This window comes from Peromyscus leucopus, chromosome 13 (genome assembly GCF_004664715.2).
Source record: "Peromyscus leucopus breed LL Stock chromosome 13, UCI_PerLeu_2.1, whole genome shotgun sequence".
Taxonomy (NCBI): domain Eukaryota; kingdom Metazoa; phylum Chordata; class Mammalia; order Rodentia; family Cricetidae; genus Peromyscus; species Peromyscus leucopus.
This window is the reverse complement of record NC_051074.1, coordinates 54,008,094-54,024,552: the sequence shown is the minus strand read 5'-3', so window position 1 is coordinate 54,024,552 and position 16,459 is coordinate 54,008,094. Positions and strand designations below refer to the sequence as shown.

Below are 16,459 nucleotides of genomic sequence, written 5' to 3'. Positions count from 1 at the left end.
CTGTAACGCACAAAAGGAAGCTGGAAAATACAAGACTTAAGTAGCAGCCATTGGTGAATGAATCCACATTGAACTTCCCTGGACATGTCTGTGATGGTGTGACAGCCTAAGCCAGGACTGCTCTGGAAAGAAACGTTCTCTTTAACTCAATTGCCTCCAGTCCGACTCACAGGCACTAAGTACGGCTGTGGAGGAGGAGGCTGTGGGGCCTGCACAGTGATGGTGTCACGATACAACCCCAGCACCAAGACGATCAGGTACCTCACCACAGAGTCCAGTTATGAGTGAACTTTGCGGTTCTCAACTTTATTTTCCTCCTTCAGTTGGTGAATGTGTATGGAACATCAACTGTGTGGAAAGAACTATGCTGAGCACTGAGGATTCAGTGATAAACAAGAACATGAATAGATTGAAAAATTACCCCTAGCAAAGAGTTTGTAGGGTTTTTTGTTTTTTTTTTTTTAACTCTTTGGGGCCCATCACCCAACTAATACATGGAGACTTATTCTTACTTATGAATGCCTGGCCTTAACTTGGCTTGTTTCTAGTCAGCTTTTCTAACTTAAATCACCCCATTTCTCTTTAACTGTGTTCTGCCTCTGGGCTTTTTACCTTTATTTATTCTATATCTCCTTCTTTCCTTCTTACTCAGTGGCTGGCTGTGTGGCTGACCTCTGGCATTCTCCTCTCCTTCTCCTTTGCTCACTCCTCTCCCCTCTTCTCTGGAGCCTAGATTTCTCCTTCTATTTATTCTCTCCGCATATCCCTCTCTCCTGCCTAGCTCTTGGCCATTCAGCTCTTTACTAGACAGGCAAAATAACACAGCTTTACAGAGTTAAACAAATGCAACATAAAAGAATGCAACACATCTTTGCATCTTTAAACAAATGTTCCACAGCCTAAACGAATGTCACACATCTTCAACTAGAGTTGAAAGGCTGCCTGACTCTGTGCCATCTGGGAAGGAAGGCTGCTATGAAATGACGATGGAGGATAAGGCCAGGACCACACATGTGTAGTTAGAGCCTACTCACATCTCCTTGCTCCCGTACATGCATCCTCCATCTGTAAGCCAGAGAGCTCCCCTTCAAGAAAGAATTAGATGGCATCGCTCTCCTACTGAAATCCACCTGTGGTTTCCTATTTCGTTTACACACTGTATTTCTCTTCACCGCATCATTGTTTCATGTGTTTATCTGTTCCAGTCTCTCTCCCCTCTTCTTCTGGGACTCCACTTACGCACTGGTTAAACCGCTCTCCCCATTCCCCACATTCCAGTTGAGGTCTGGGATCTGAGCAGCACCAGGGCTATGCTGTGCTTACATTCCCTGGAAAACCTCTGCCTGCTTCCCAGCCTGGCTGCCAGATGTTTAGCATTCTGGAAGTTGTCTCCGGTCTCCTCTCTTACTGTCGATGCTTCAGGAGATCTTTGGCCTCCATGCTGCCTTGTTCTTAGCCCCTAAAGGGTAATGATGACATTCTACTCAATGAAAGCTTAGCGTTTCCTCTCAGTTCTGCCCATCATGAGCCTCTTGGTTTCGGAGCCTGGGGAATCTCCTCCAGCTCCTTCCTCACCTCCTCTCTAAGCTACTACCCCTCCCGCCGAGCACCCAGTGCGCACTGGTGGGGAAGAGTCCGGCGTTGTGCATTAACCCATTACATCCGCCCACGTGTGACCACTAATGGTTTGCTGACAGTCACTCTGGTTTCTTCTTACTCTTGCACAAGGAGGACTCTTCATTTCCCTTACATTTCAGAAACACAGCAACTGAATCTTAGGGCTGAGAACAACCGTTCATATATCTTCTCTCTTATTAAGATTTGGCACTTAATAGCGTGTAGGGTTTTTAAGCTTCTCCATGTACTCAGTATGAGATTTTATATATATACATACATATACATATATATATGTATGTATGTATATACATACACATATACTTCGTTTATATATATAAAATGTTTTCAATGTATACATTTTAAATATATGTACATATATACAATGTTTTGAATTTTTCAGAATTTCATACATGTATACAGTTTATTTCCATCATATTCACCCCCTCTTCTCCTCCTTCCTTCTGGGTACACCCCACTCCCAACTCCTATTTTTTTTCACAACCTGCGGAGTTCAGTCTGTGCTGCTCATGTACTCACGGGTGTGCGGTCATCTACTGGAGCATGGCCGCTCTCCACGAACCACACCCTGAAGGAAACTGACTGGCCTTCCTCCAGCAGCCATCAACTGTCATCAGCTCCTGAGGAGAGGAATTCTTTAAATGTGATTTTGTAGCCTTTCTGGCTTATTCTGATTTTAAAGCAAGATGGTCTTATGATTTGTTACCTCTAAACTCTGTGGTTGGGCACATTTGGGCCAATGTTCAAGTTCACCTTCACTGGGAAGCCCTGTCACTTGCTCCCTGGGACCTGCCTGGGTCTAGCCTTGGCTACCGACTTTCTCCCATGTTCCCTGTGCTTCACTCTCACTGACTTTCCTTCTGTCTCCTCCTCTTTGTAGACATCTGAGCTCAACACTTCAGGACCCACGCATGTGCTCCGTCTGCCTTTTATGTTGAACTCCTTCAGATCATCTAGATTTTAGCAGAAGCATTAATAGTCTTACTCCTCCCTGATTATCCACACAAGTTCATTCTCTTCCCCTCCATTCATTTATTCACTGTCCCTTCCATTCATTTATTCACCATGCCCTCTATTCACTTATTCATAGTCCCCATTCATTTATCTGCAGTCCCCTCCATTCACTTATTTTTAAGTCACCATTCATTTATTCACAGTCCCCTCCATTCATTTGTTTTCAGTACTTCTTACTGCCTCGATGGACTTGAGAGTTGTCTATCTCCCCTCAACTAGAATGCTCACTTTGCTGGGATTGACTTGTCTCTGGTTGCTGGTGAATCCCAATGCCTGCAGTTCCGCCTGGCACATAGTTCGTCACCCAGTATTTATGTTTACTTATCAATAAGTGATATCTCTTCAGTCCCTTATTTTTAATAAATGGAAACAAACTTCATATATTGCTTGAACATCCTAATTTTTGTTGAATTTTCATGAAGGTCTTTCAAAGAATAAAGTCAATGTAATAGCTTTGTGTGTTACATCGCTTTGAAGCGTCAAAACAAACCCCCAAATAGGGAATTATTTTTAAGCATTCATCAACAAACCTTTCTTACAGATAGTGTTTATGTCCATGATCATTTACTTATGGGTAACTCTGCAAGGTGTACTTGCAGAGTTAAAGAGTGTTCATTTTAAAGTGATTTTTATGTCTTCCAAATCAACTGTCTCCCGGAAGAACTCCGAGAGAGTGCATTTACACTCTCATGAGTGGTAGGAATCCCATTTCCCCGAGCCTTTTTAAATAATAGACATTATAATGTTTTGAAAACATATAGTTTTGCTTGACAAAATGGTGTTTCTCATTGTTTAGTTCAAGTCTTTGCTGGTTATTATGGACTTTGAATATTTGTCTCTTGTGTCTTTTTCCACCCGTAGTTGTGGTTAGTAACTGAGAACATTTTAAGTGTTGTTTTGAAGTGGGCATTTTTAGCAGTGGTCCTGTGGAGAGGAAGAGCTCTTCACCTGGCACTATTTCTTCTTCTGAAGAGCAATAACCAAACTCACTTCATTGCCCAACCAACCTCGGCCCAGCTCCCCCCACAGGGTGAAAGCTGCCTTAGGTTCATAACCAGTTATGCGCGATTAGAGAGCATCAGCCCCGGTTTGAAAGGGAAATAATTAAGTTGGTGGAAGCTTTCAGGAATCGGAATGCTGAGGTCTAATTTTAATTCTGCCACTGGCAGTCCAGCTGCGACCCTGAATAAATCACTCTGATTCTCAGATCTGTTTCTGTGAAATGAATTCTGTGCTGAGAAGGAAACACAGATTCAGAGCCTGGGACATCACCCCTGACCTGTCTACGAGAGGTGCCCGGGGGGGGGGGGGGTGTTCGGTCCCCCTTTCCACTGGATGTCGTGGAATTTGTCATCTGTGCTTCTCTTTTGCGTTCCGAAGGCATCATCCAGTCAATGCCTGTCTGACCCCCATCTGCTCCCTGCACGGTGCGGCCGTCACCACGGTGGAAGGCATAGGCAGCAGCACCACCAGACTTCATCCTGTCCAGGTGAGGGTGCGCTGTTCCCCTAAAGGGACTCTGGGAGCAGGAAGTCTGGGCCCTGCTGCTTGGTCACCGATGACAGTTCAAAGCCACGGGAGCTGAGAATAAAGCTGGGCTGCTGGGATGTAGGAGTAACTCACTTCTTGGGAAGGTGCTTTTGGAAGACTAGAGGACTCCCCTTTCTTAAGGAAATGCTGCCATGACCAAAGCTTTGTTTCCTCTGGGTTCCAATTAGAGGGTACTATCCATCTTGCGTCTTCCAAACCCAGAAGGAAACACCAGCCACGTGCATCGACATATACAATTTTGGGGTTGTTGTTGTTGTTGGAAAGTGAAAAATAACTTGATTTAAAAACTGAATTAAGCCAGGCGGTGGTGGCGCACGCCTTTAATCCCAGCACTCGGGAGGCAGAGCCAGGCGGATCTCTGTGAGTTCGAGGCCAGCCTGGGCTACCAAGTGAGTCCCAGGAAAGGCGCAAAGCTACACAGAGAAACCCTGTCTCGAAAAACAAAAACAAACAAACAAAAAAACTGAATTAAAAATATCCGCCCTCCCTAAAAAAAGATGTGTTGAGCTTGGACTTGTCAGAGGACAGGCTCTGTCCATGGAGACTGCAGTTTCGTTCCCCAAACCTAGACCCCTTACATCAGTGCATATGCGTGTCGCCCCCACCCCCGCCCCACCCCACCCCCTGCCCCCACACAGGCCATTGCTCCTTGTCTTGACTGAGGGCCATGGATGAGGAGTGGACAGAAAGGGTACAAGACAGGAGCCACGTAGAAAAGAGCCAAACTTCACCTTCTGTAGATGTGATAAAATTTGGGGTTTAATGTTCTCAAACCCCATTAAGCTAAAGAATGTTGCTGCCTGGACAGCCTACATATGGGACTTGAGCCCACACAGGCAAGGGACCCTTTTCATTTCCCACCGATGCTGAGCTCTCGTTGGCCAATGCTGCCGGGAGACGGCACCAGAACGTACTTGTCCCTTGGAAGTCAGTCTCCAAAGAGAAAACAGCGGGGACGGAAAAAAGGACAGAAGAAATAAAGGCAGGGTTTCTGTCTTGGCTGGATCCTCGGTTCCAGTGCTTTGTAAACTCCTGCATGGTAGAGCATTAACACATCTGTGGGAAGATGAAAACACTCATGAGAGAGAGAGAGAGAGAGAGAGAGAGAGAGAGAGAGAGAGAGAGAGAGAGAGAGAGAACAGAGAGACAGAGACAGAGAGACAGAGGTGGTGGTATGCCCATGTTCATACTCAAGTGTATGCTCTATCATACTTTTTCCATGTTTTTCAACTTGAATATAATTTGGTCATTTCTTCCAAGGCCTTCCTCTCCTGCAGTGGTTCATACCCTCACTGCACACTGAGGAGTCTTTAAAAGATATACAATTTTACCTCACCCCGACACTCTAAAAGTCACTTGATCTGGTGTGCTGCTGGGGTGGAACTGATAAGCTCCCTGGCCATTCAAAGTCTCAGAACTACTGTCTGAAGTCAAGCTGAACAGCTTATGGAGCTCAACAGTCAGACTGGCCAGCCCAAAGGGAGCCACCTGAAATGTGGGCTTTGTGTGTGCGTGGGGGGGGGGCTCCTCTCTAAATTCCGTGAGCAGAAGAATGTCCTGGGGGCGCTGCTCTGATTTTGTAGGCCTGGAAGAGAGTGCAGTGTTTGCATTTCTAACTTGTGCTTCCAGGAGAGGATTGCCAAGTGTCATGGCACCCAGTGTGGATTCTGTACCCCTGGGATGGTGATGTCCATGTACACACTGCTCAGGAACCATCCAGAGCCCACTCTGGACCAGCTCACAGATGCCCTTGGTGGTAAGTATGCTTTCATTTTTAAATGATGATAACAGTAGTAACTGGACACCTACCATATGTCACGTGCTGAATTAAATGCTATTTGGAAATTCTTTTAAATACCATTAATAAGGCAGTTACCATTATCACCTTCCTTTCATAGATGAAGAAGCTGAGATTTAGAGAGAGTGGTTTATTAGATATTATCCCTCCTGTACGCAGAAGCGTTGATTTCTTGAAGTCAACCTGCAGACCGGATCTACCCATTGGGTTTGACAGATGGGTTGCTTAAGGCTCTTCCTCTCTTTCTATTCTGTTTACTTGTTTTCTACAATCATCAGAAAGCCAGGTGATCCACCCACCCTGGGAAAGACATGTCATGCCTGAGTGCGGCACTTCTATGGCTGTTTCCTGTCGGCTGAGTGTGCTACTGGAGTCCTAGGCAAGCGGCCTGACTCTGGGGAGAGCCCCCAGCCAACCAGGTCCCAGCACCTCATCCTGGAGGTCAAGTGGAAAAAGCGATGAGGAAAGGCAGGAAAGGAACGGCATTTTCAGTGGGTTGACACTGGGCAAAGCCGGGAGACGGAGTGTCTCATAACCCTGTCTTCCGGAACACCGCCACGAGACCCTTGGGTTTACAGAGAGGGCATGGTGCAAGAGCAAGAGGCAGGGGGATTGCAGAGCTGTGCCTCAGTGGTACCTCCCCCTGTGCTGTCAAGGAAGTTGCTGATGCGGGGGGGTAATCTCCACTGAGGTCACAGGTTTGTCTGTCAAGCCTGTGACCCTGGGATTCAGGCTCAGGAGGTGGTTGCTCCTTAGTCGGCCGGCTCATCTTGAGTATCCGTCGGCAGGGCTCTGGAGTTATATAGGGCAATAACAAGACTTCAAGGGGTCTGGATGGGACATTTGGAACTGTCCCGGTAACCCTTAAAAACACCTGAGTTACCTTGGTGTGCTCAGCCCTGGAGGAAGAGATATAGTGGCTTTGGATGAGCACTCTAAAGGATTTCACACTGCCACGCAGAGTCGACACAAAATCTCACTCGAGCGTGAGGCAAAGCAGACAGACAGACAGACGGAAATGAAGGCAGAGGCGGCAGGTGGCATGCTGGGTTCGGTTACCATCACCGCCTGCAGGCCCAAGAGAAGAGTCAGCAAAAGATTCTTTAGCAAAAACAACAAGTCTTGTTACAGATGCCGTCGCCACCATAGAGCAAGCGCCAGAGGGAAGTGGCTGAGTCCAGCTGGAAGTCAGACTGAAATCTGTTAGTGATGCTTAATTTTTAAGGAATCTTTTCCATTCCGAGCTGTTCCACCAATTCAATCTCTCTCTCTCTCTCTCTTTCTCTCTCTCTCTCTCTCTCTCTCTCTCTCTCTCTCTCTCTCTCTCTCTCTCTCTCTCTCTCGTGTGTCTGTATTCATCAAAAAGGTTCTGAACACATTTTAAGCATTAATAACTTGTCAAATTCTGTGTCTGCCTGGCGAAATGCTCCCTGGCTCTATTTGTCCTTGTCCCTTTCCTCTTATTTCCCTACTCAGGAAACATGAGCCTCAAGCTTGCTTGCTTACTTCCTCTACAAAAACGTCTCAGGGACACTCAGCGCGGACGCAGGTAGAAAGGAGTGACCAAGCACCTAAGATGGGTTCTGCCCGACTTCCTGGTGGTTACAATGTTGCCCTGTGCTGTTTGTATTATAAACAGTGGCTCAGGATTTTCAAATTTATGATGGTTGAGACGTGTGTGGGAAATGTGTAAATAATGAAGATTTGAGGGATCCTATTACCAGAGAACTTGATCTTGTGCTCTTTCTAAAATAAGATCCCAGGAGTTGGGGAAATGGGCTCAGTCGGTGTCTGCCATGAGGACCTGAGGTTTGATCACTACCGTCCATGTAAAAGTCTGGGAGTGATGGTGTGTGACCACTGTACTGGGGGCAGGAGGGTGTATCAGACACAGGAGGATCCCAAGAACTCATTGGCCAGCCAGCCTAGTAGAACTGCTGAGTTCCAGGTCCAGTGAGAGGCTCTGTCTCAAAAATAAGGTGAAGAGCAATTGAGCAAGACACCCAGGGTAACCTCTGGCCTCCACATGTATCACACACACTTGTACACACACCAGCAGATGTGTACATAGAACACACACAAAAAATATGACCTCATATTGGGGGTGGAGTAAGGACACAAAACCACTGTGAGAGAAATACTGACCGGATCACTTATTGTAAATAAGTTGTGTGCTCCATTGCCTCCCAAGTTCAGAAACTACCCACTTTTCCACCTTCTCTTTACTGTTTCAGAACAGCTTCAATCAACTGAAACCTCCCTCTCTGTCTCTTTCTCCTTCCTCCTTTTGTTTTTCCTCTGTCAAAAACTGAGAGCTGCCAGAGTAAGTACTAATAGTAATAAGACTCTTCCTTTTTTTAAAAAAAAAAAAAAAAGAAGAAAATCCGTCCACTTATAACAACATGCATGGACCATAGCACATGATGCTAAGCGAAACAAGCCAGACCCAGAAGAGCAAACACTATTATACAAAGAACCTGGAATAGTACAATAGAAGCGGGGAATAAAATGGCAATAAAATAGTGATTTCCTGGGGTTGGAGAAGGAGAAAATGAGGAATTATCGATCAAAGGTTACAAAGTTTGTTATGCAAAATGATTAAGTCCAATAAATGCAACTTGGTTCCCACAGCTATCCATACTATGTTATACAAACAGTTGCGGAGAGGGTAGATCTTTTGTTAAATGCCTTTTTTTTCTGGTTGAATGATTAAATAAAAACTAAATGGCATGAGAGTGGTAGTTACGCTCATGGTATTGACTGTGGAGATGGATCCCCAGGCGCACACTTATCTCCAGATGCATCAATCACTAATCAGTTGATTAGATGTGTGTGGGTTTTTATGTCAGTAACATCTCAATAAAGTGGCTATTGTTTTAAGTTTAGCTCTTGATTGTAACTACAGGACAAGTTTTTGTCTTAAAATTATTGTGTCATTTGACCATCTGTCACAAGAAGAGGGTATAAAATGTGTTTACAGAGTAAGTGCAGATGGTTGAGATGTTAAAATATACTTCAGGACTCTTGACTAAATATCCCAAGATGTTGATGTAAAAATGAAATTTCAAACACAAGATTTCAGAATTAAAACATCAAATAAAGTTTTCTTCTAAGATGGGGTCCTTCATGCTGTCATTCACTTGCCTTTCCCCATGCCCTTGAGTAACCAGACCGGCTCTGTCTCCTTCAGGAAATCTGTGCCGCTGCACTGGATACAGGCCCATCATCGATGCATGCAAGACTTTCTGTAAAGTAAGTAGAAAGGAATACATGGTTGAATGCATTTTCCCCAAAACAAAACAACAGTGTAGGAGCTGCCCGGTATGTTTCTGGTAACAGTCATTTTTACTAACACAGGACCACTTCTTATCTCAAGGTCTACAGTTCCTGTGTGTCATTTCATCTTGGGCAGAGGCTTAACCTCCTTGCCTAAGTTGTCACATTGTAGCATCCCTGCAGTTCGTCATTGGCCATAAGTCATTTCTTCTAAGAAATTGCTCTTGATCTGTTTGTCTAAGTCAGGGACCCTGCCTGGTTGCGCTTGTAGCCTTCTGCTAACGTGATATGTGTCTGTGAGTGATACAGCATAACATTGGTCACAGCGTGGTCCAGTTGTCCCTGTGCCATTGCATGTTTTTACTGGGCTGGCTGTTTGACAATGGAGGCTGTCCACCTCCAGGACAGGGTCACCACACACTAATTAGTAAACTACTCAATCATTAATGTTAATAAGAACTAACAAAACCTATAAGAGACGTTGTTTCTTCTTTCTTTGTTTTTAAACTAGTATATAAAGTAAAAGGTTCTTGTGGAAGTTTAATACACATTCAGTCACGGTTGGTCCTCTTCCACCACCAGAAAATCACTTCTGTGAGGTGAACTATGAAATCAATACCTTGTAGATAAGATCAGAGCAAGATGTCAGTTCTTATTACTACTATTAGTGGTATTTAAAATATTGTTAGTACTAATAATTAATGTGGTTAATGTGTATTGCTATATGACAAGATTATCTATTAAGACCTTTATAAACTTTTTAAAATGATCACTGGTATTCAGAATTTTTTTTTTTTTTTTGGTTTTTCAAGACAGGGTTTCTCTGTAGCTTTGGAGCCTGTCCTGGACTAGCTCTGTAGCCCAGGCTGGCCTTGAACTCACAGAGATCCACCTGCCTCTGCCTCCCGAGTGCTGGGATTACAGGCGTGCGCCGCCGCCGCCGCCGCCGCCGCCGCCGCCGCCACCACCACCACCACCCAGCTCAGAATTTCTTGTGAACTTAGTTTTCATTAGAGTTAGCTTGGCTACGTTGAACTATAAATGATTTTCTTTTACAACGCCTTACAGTATTGGTTCTACAACTTCAACTGTAGGCTCCCAGTTAACCATAGAACCCCATGGAGTTCTGACTGGCCTGTTTGTTTTGTGTTTCTCCTCTTAGGCTTCTGGCTGCTGTCAAAGTAAAGAAAATGGGGTGTGCTGTTTGGATCGAGGAATAAATGGATTGGCAGAATTTCAGGAAGGTGATGAGGTCGGTGAATGGTAAAGTCGTTATAACGTTGTTCTAGACATGAGCAGCCGCTGACCTAGTCTTCGGAGGAATCACTGGCTGCCCAGGTTGATGAAGTGGACTACGTCAGCGTGTTCTCTCTCCCATTCTCACTGTCTCTCTATAACCTAAAACTTCAGCCCAGGAGGAAACTGGGGGTGGAGAAGGGAGGGTGAAGAGCTACCGTGGTCCAGCTGGGTGAGAGGAGTGGCCTCTAACTGTTCTGTAGCACAGTGGAGGGACTGTGTTTGACAATCAGTTGACTATTTCAGATTAACAGAATCTTTAACATTCTCCACACAATGAAACAATTCATGTCTGAGATACTAGATGCTAAATAATAACATGATATTATCATGTCCTTGTACTGTAATGCCACTCTGTCCCACCATAGATACAACTGTTATACCAATTGAAAGCAGCAGAATCCATCTTATAAATCCGTCATATCGACTGCATCCCTCATTGTACATATCAGTCCTTTTCAAACACTGCTGTCTACGGGAGAGAAAACCCCTCATCTCTGCGGTCTCTCAGTTTTTAAACAGCATTATCAGCGACCAGAAGCAAAGTGGAGTTGGAGATGGAGGAACAGGGACAGGAGAAGTGGAGACTCCACGTCTCCCTTGAGTTCTCAGTGTCTGCTTGCTCCTCCACTGTCCCCAGACTCGAAGAGGATGTATAGGGAGCTGATGAGTGCAGAGACACACTGACTCTTGCAGAGTTATGAGAGGTCAGGTCTGTGTCAGAGTCCTTGCCTGGCAACTTGGATCGTGACTGGTCAGCTTCTTTTTATCTTCTGTTTGTCTGTCTGTCTGTCTTCTTCCAAAGAGATGAGGTCTTGTGGAGATCATTCTGTCATCAAACTTATCATACAGCTAAGCCTAGCCTTGAATTCTTGCTGTTCCTACCTCTATCTCCTAAGTTCTATGATTGTAGGCATGTGCCACCGTACCTGGATTGTCTGACCATCTTCTTCCAGTCTTATTACACACACACACACACACACACACACACAAACACACTCACACAGACACACACACACACTCACACACTCACACACAAATTAAAGTAGAGGTGCCTGACAATAATATAGTAGTTCATCCCTTATCTACAGTTTCCCTTCCTACAATCTGAGTTACCTCTGCTCCAACCATATTCTGAAAGTATTACGTGGGAAATTCTAGAAATAGTTTGTGTTTCAAAATACGTGCCATTATGAATAGCATGAGGAACTCTCACTGGGCTCGCCCTGTCTCATGTGGAATGCGAACCACTTTGTCCAGTGTATCCACACTGTATACATTACCTGCCCATCTGTCCCTAAGTAGTTGCCATGGTTATCAGATTGACTAGCACAGTATTGCAGTACTTATGTTCAAATAACCATTACTTTTTAATAATGACACCAAACACAAGCTCAGTGATGCTGTAGTTCAGATATGCCTATGAATAGTTACAGGGCATTTTTTTTTTTTCAGGAAAAAAGTATGTTTAGTACTAGAGTATGTTGCTATGATTTGCAGTAAGAATGAAGAAGAAAAACATAGTGTGTATATGAACCTTCTAAAGTTCAAACTGCCTGTAGTTCTGGGTACCCACAGGGCTTAGATGTCCCCTGAGAATAGGGGCGCTCCTGTAACTTCTGCCACTTTTTCTTCTCAAAGACAAGTCCAGACCTCTTCTCAGAAGAGGAGTTCCTGCCACTGGACCCAACCCAGGAGTTGATTTTCCCTCCAGAGCTAATGGTAAGGAAGGCGGTTGCTCACCTAGAAGAGCTGAGGGTGAAATGTCAGCGGGGCCTTTTCAAAAGCTGATGGTGCAGCCTCAGACCTCATCAGAGACACGTCACTGTGCAGCAGACAATGGTTAGTGCAGACAGTCAGAGCTGCTTGTCAAAGTGCAGAGAATAAATATCTGTCAGGTGCTCAGCTCAGCTCAGCATGAAGGGGACATCTATATTATACCCCCCGCCCATCACCCACTCAAGGCTTAGGGACCATTGAGAAACGAGTGTGGGGAAGGTGTCTTCTAGCTAGGACAGGATCACTGCACTCATGGATTGACTCATTTTGCCTGCACAAGCTCAAACCAGTCAACATCAACATGGAGAGGTGAGAGGTTCCTGAGTCCCCACCCTTAGGGGATATGGGGAGGGAAGGTCAGTTTTCCTCAAGGATATGACCCCTTCTAGGTTGACCATGACCCAATGGATGGCCCCATATCCATGAGGATATGGACGGCACAAATTGTACTCAGTAGGTTTCGGGGGGCGGGGGGCGGGCACGAAGTTGGGAGGATGGAAGATGATACTTTGTGGAGTTGGGGGGGAGGAACAGGAGGGAATATAATGAAAGTATATTATGTTTATATATAAAATTCTCAAATAATTAATCATTTTATAAAGAACAAACTGATGGGCAGATAAGCAACACTCACCTGTCATCCTCACCTCAGAGTCCAGAAACTGTGGGCCAAGGAAGAGGTGGAGAAGGGAGGGTAGACCACCATGGGGGTGTTGGAGGATGTAAGACACAGTTGGTGATGTCCGTTAAAAGTCCTGAAGGCCCAATCCGCGCGTTTCAATACAGACTGGCTTTCTCCTTCCACTTCTGCTGAAGTTCATTTTTCTGTGGGATGATTTGGCCAAAATGAGCATATTGCTATGTTAGTAGACATCAAAATGAGTTGCTGTGAGGCGTCAGCGAGCTAATGGGAACTTCCGTTTCCAGGGGTAAACTACTGCCAAACAATCACCTTGAACTCTGACTCCTGGTAGAGCTCTATTTTTAGGTTACAAAATTTGTTTTTTTTAGAAGATACGTATTCCTTTTCTCTGTTTCAATAAAATTAGAGTAAGAAGAGATGGACATTCTGTCACAAGCTCTCTCAAATCCCTGTTGCTTTTCCAACAGACGATGGCTGAGAAACAGCCACCAAAGACCAGAGTGTTTTGTGGCGATCGATTGACATGGATTTCCCCAGTGACTCTGAAGGAACTTGTGGAAGCTAAATTCAAGTATCCCCAGGCCCCCATTGTCATGGGGAACACCTCTGTGGGTATGTAGACACCCCGGGACATCTTATGAGGGAATCAAGCTTCATGTGGTTGTGTTGTCAGGAGAACAACCAGAAAACACAGTGTGGTTCAAGAGGTTTTCCTGCGTTAGACAATTGCCTGCCTTGTGTATCACTGGAGCAGAGCTCGCTAGCCCCATGGTAAGCCAGCAGCAGGGCTAGCCTGTGCTTCACTAGAGCAGAGGCTGGCTTGCTGGCCCCGTGGTGAGCCAGCAGCAGGGTGCCAGTGTTCTGGTTTTCCATCTGGGGACCACATTGGCTCTCATCCTGAAGCTGCTCTGTCTTTCTGCTCTGGGTGGTGTCTCTGTGATGATAGCACATTTGACTTAAAAGGCAGTTGGAGAACCTTTTCCTTTTCCACTCAGGCCTAGTGTGGCTGCCCATCTCTTTGCGGGGCTTCCAGGACCTTCTCCCAGGGAAATCTGAGTGTGCCACATCGCACAAGTTTTAGAGCTAACAATTCTAAAGAGTCCCAAAGTTTAATCGGTTACTGTCTCTGCATGGTTTGCAATGAACAGTTCAATGAAAGGAAACAACTTTCATGTGCCCAAACATTTTTTAAATCATAATTCGAAATGAAGAGAGTGGTTAACATCCTTTTATTCTAATCTTGTGTCTCTCCCACAATCCCTTAGGACCTGAAGTAAAGTTTAAAGGTGTCTTCCACCCCGTCATCATTTCTCCCGACAGAATTGAAGAGCTGTGTGTTGTAAGCCAGGCCTGTGATGGTGAGTTCTTATGGTCTTATGACATCGATTGCTTAGTCTGGTGGACGGAGAGGGGCGAGCTGTTTCTTGTTAGGGTCCAAGAGAAGTCCCACAACAGACCACCAGACACGTACGCAATCAACAAGAGCATTTAATTTCTCAGGAATAAGAGTTCCAGCATGCTGGGGTCAAACCATCTTACAAAGTGGAAGAATGGTGACCCCGAGAGAAGCTCACGGGCTCCTTTTTAGCAGGATTAGGACAGTTCCAGCTCTGGTCAAGTGTACTTTGAAGTGATTGGGTGTAGACCCTTACGGATACAGGAATCATTTTATGATTGGCTCATGACATCTGGTCAGCAACTGTAGTTGTGGTGTCAGGGGTCTGTCTGACTGAAAATAGCAAGAACAGTTCCTGCTCGTGGCCAAGCAGGATCCCGATTGGCTACCAGACTGGACATACATCCTGAGGGTCTTATTGAAGCCAGACATGAGTTACATAGGATGGTGGTGTAATGGGGCCCCTGGAAAAAATGTAAAAACAGCAACTGGCCCTATTAGGGTCAGTCTTGTTATAAAGGGGATGGCCACTTCATTTCTAGTTAAAATTCACAGATTCTCTTCAGACAGAGCGGTGAGGATCTGGAGGGAGTCCAGGGAGAATGCCCTAAAGTTCCACTAGACACTGAGAAGTCAGACTTTCACTGAGAACCTTTCCTATCTCCAGTATCAGGGAGACTAACAGCTATTCAAGGGGGACTCTGTGCTGTGAGCGCAGAACCAGAGATGAACGAAACACGCTGGCTGCTCTCCAGAGCACAGCCGACGGAAAGGAGCTGTGTACTGAGTAGCTCTAGTCCAGCCTTTTTCATTCCTGTGAAGGGAACGAGGTTTCATGGCAGTGAGAAACAGCAGTCATTGTAGTGTGGGTTTGGGGTAAAGCTCCTGAAATCCAGTTCTTGGCGATGACATGCAGTACTTCTAAGATCTTGCGGAAGTGACTGGACTGAGTCGCAGCTCTGCCATCTGTGAAGGGAACCTATTAACATCGCAAGGTTTTGTTTTAATTCCTGGAGTTTTTTTTTTTTTAAAGCTATCAGCATAATATGTGATAGACTCAGTATTCAAGGAATCTAACCTTCATGATCCCCACCAATAACTCCATCATTAGCCTTCCCACACATCACTGCCATCACCATACCCACCTCCATCACCGTCAGTATCTCCACCATGATCATATCACTACCATCATCACCACCATCATCACCACCATCATCACCACCAGTACTGATAGGCACAACAGCATGGATCCAATATAAAGATTTCCATGCCTGTAGCTTTGGTCTAACATTTGGAGGCCATCGGTGATCACACTACATTACTCATACAAGACTTTATTTCAGGGCTGACCCTCGGTGCTGGCCTCAGCCTGGATCAGGTGAAGGATATTCTGGCTGATGTGGTCCGGAAGCTCCCAGAAGAGAAGACACAGACATACCGTGCCCTCCTGAAGCACCTCAGAACTCTGGCTGGGTCCCAGATCAGGAACATGGCTGTATGTATTTGTCAAGTCAACTCTGGCATCTGTGTCTTGGGTAATTGCAACTGAGGACACCTTTCTGTTCTTCAAAGCAAACAAAAGAAACAGTTCTCTGAAGCATCACTTAATCCGGTAATTTAGTGCTTATGCTCTGTAACTATGTAACAGAAGAGAAAGTAACTGCTTTTTAAAGTCTTTAGGGGGCCACATCGTGAGCAGACATCTGGACTCGGATCTGAATCCCCTCCTGGCTGTGGGTAACTGTACCCTCAACTTGCTGTCCAAAGGTAAACAGCAGTTTCGCTTGGGGAGTTATGAAACTTGATTTGTTTCTCTGGCTGCTGGGGAGGCAGGAAGTCCAGTTTGGAAAACTAGTAATTTCCTTGAGCTTTCTGAGGCTGAGAAGTTGTCAGTCTGTCTTAAAACTATCTACCAGTCTCCCCATCTGTTTCTTCTTGAGACCTTGACCTACCAGGGGGGCCAAACTATTTGACCTTGAGACCTGACGCTGCCGTTACAAATGTGTTTGGCTGCATGCGTTTGTACCTGTCTTTGGGATTCCTAGCTGCAGGTTAGGCATATCTTCTAGGT

The 16,459-nt window shown here is 45.4% G+C and overlaps 1 protein-coding gene across 1 annotated transcript in view; it reads left to right on the top strand.

Annotated features, from left to right (window-relative positions):
- LOC114704613 (aldehyde oxidase 1) overlaps window positions 1–16,459 on the top strand; it is a 68,503-nt gene that overhangs the window by 5,634 nt on the left and 46,410 nt on the right. Inside the window, exons 3-12 of the mRNA XM_028885948.2 lie at window positions 161–257; window positions 4,030–4,138; window positions 5,830–5,956; window positions 9,189–9,250; window positions 10,437–10,526; window positions 12,212–12,292; window positions 13,460–13,604; window positions 14,258–14,350; window positions 15,732–15,883; window positions 16,062–16,155. Coding sequence (XP_028741781.1) covers window positions 161–257; window positions 4,030–4,138; window positions 5,830–5,956; window positions 9,189–9,250; window positions 10,437–10,526; window positions 12,212–12,292; window positions 13,460–13,604; window positions 14,258–14,350; window positions 15,732–15,883; window positions 16,062–16,155 — 1,050 coding nt within the window. The remainder of the gene's footprint in view (window positions 1–160; window positions 258–4,029; window positions 4,139–5,829; window positions 5,957–9,188; window positions 9,251–10,436; window positions 10,527–12,211; window positions 12,293–13,459; window positions 13,605–14,257; window positions 14,351–15,731; window positions 15,884–16,061; window positions 16,156–16,459) is intronic.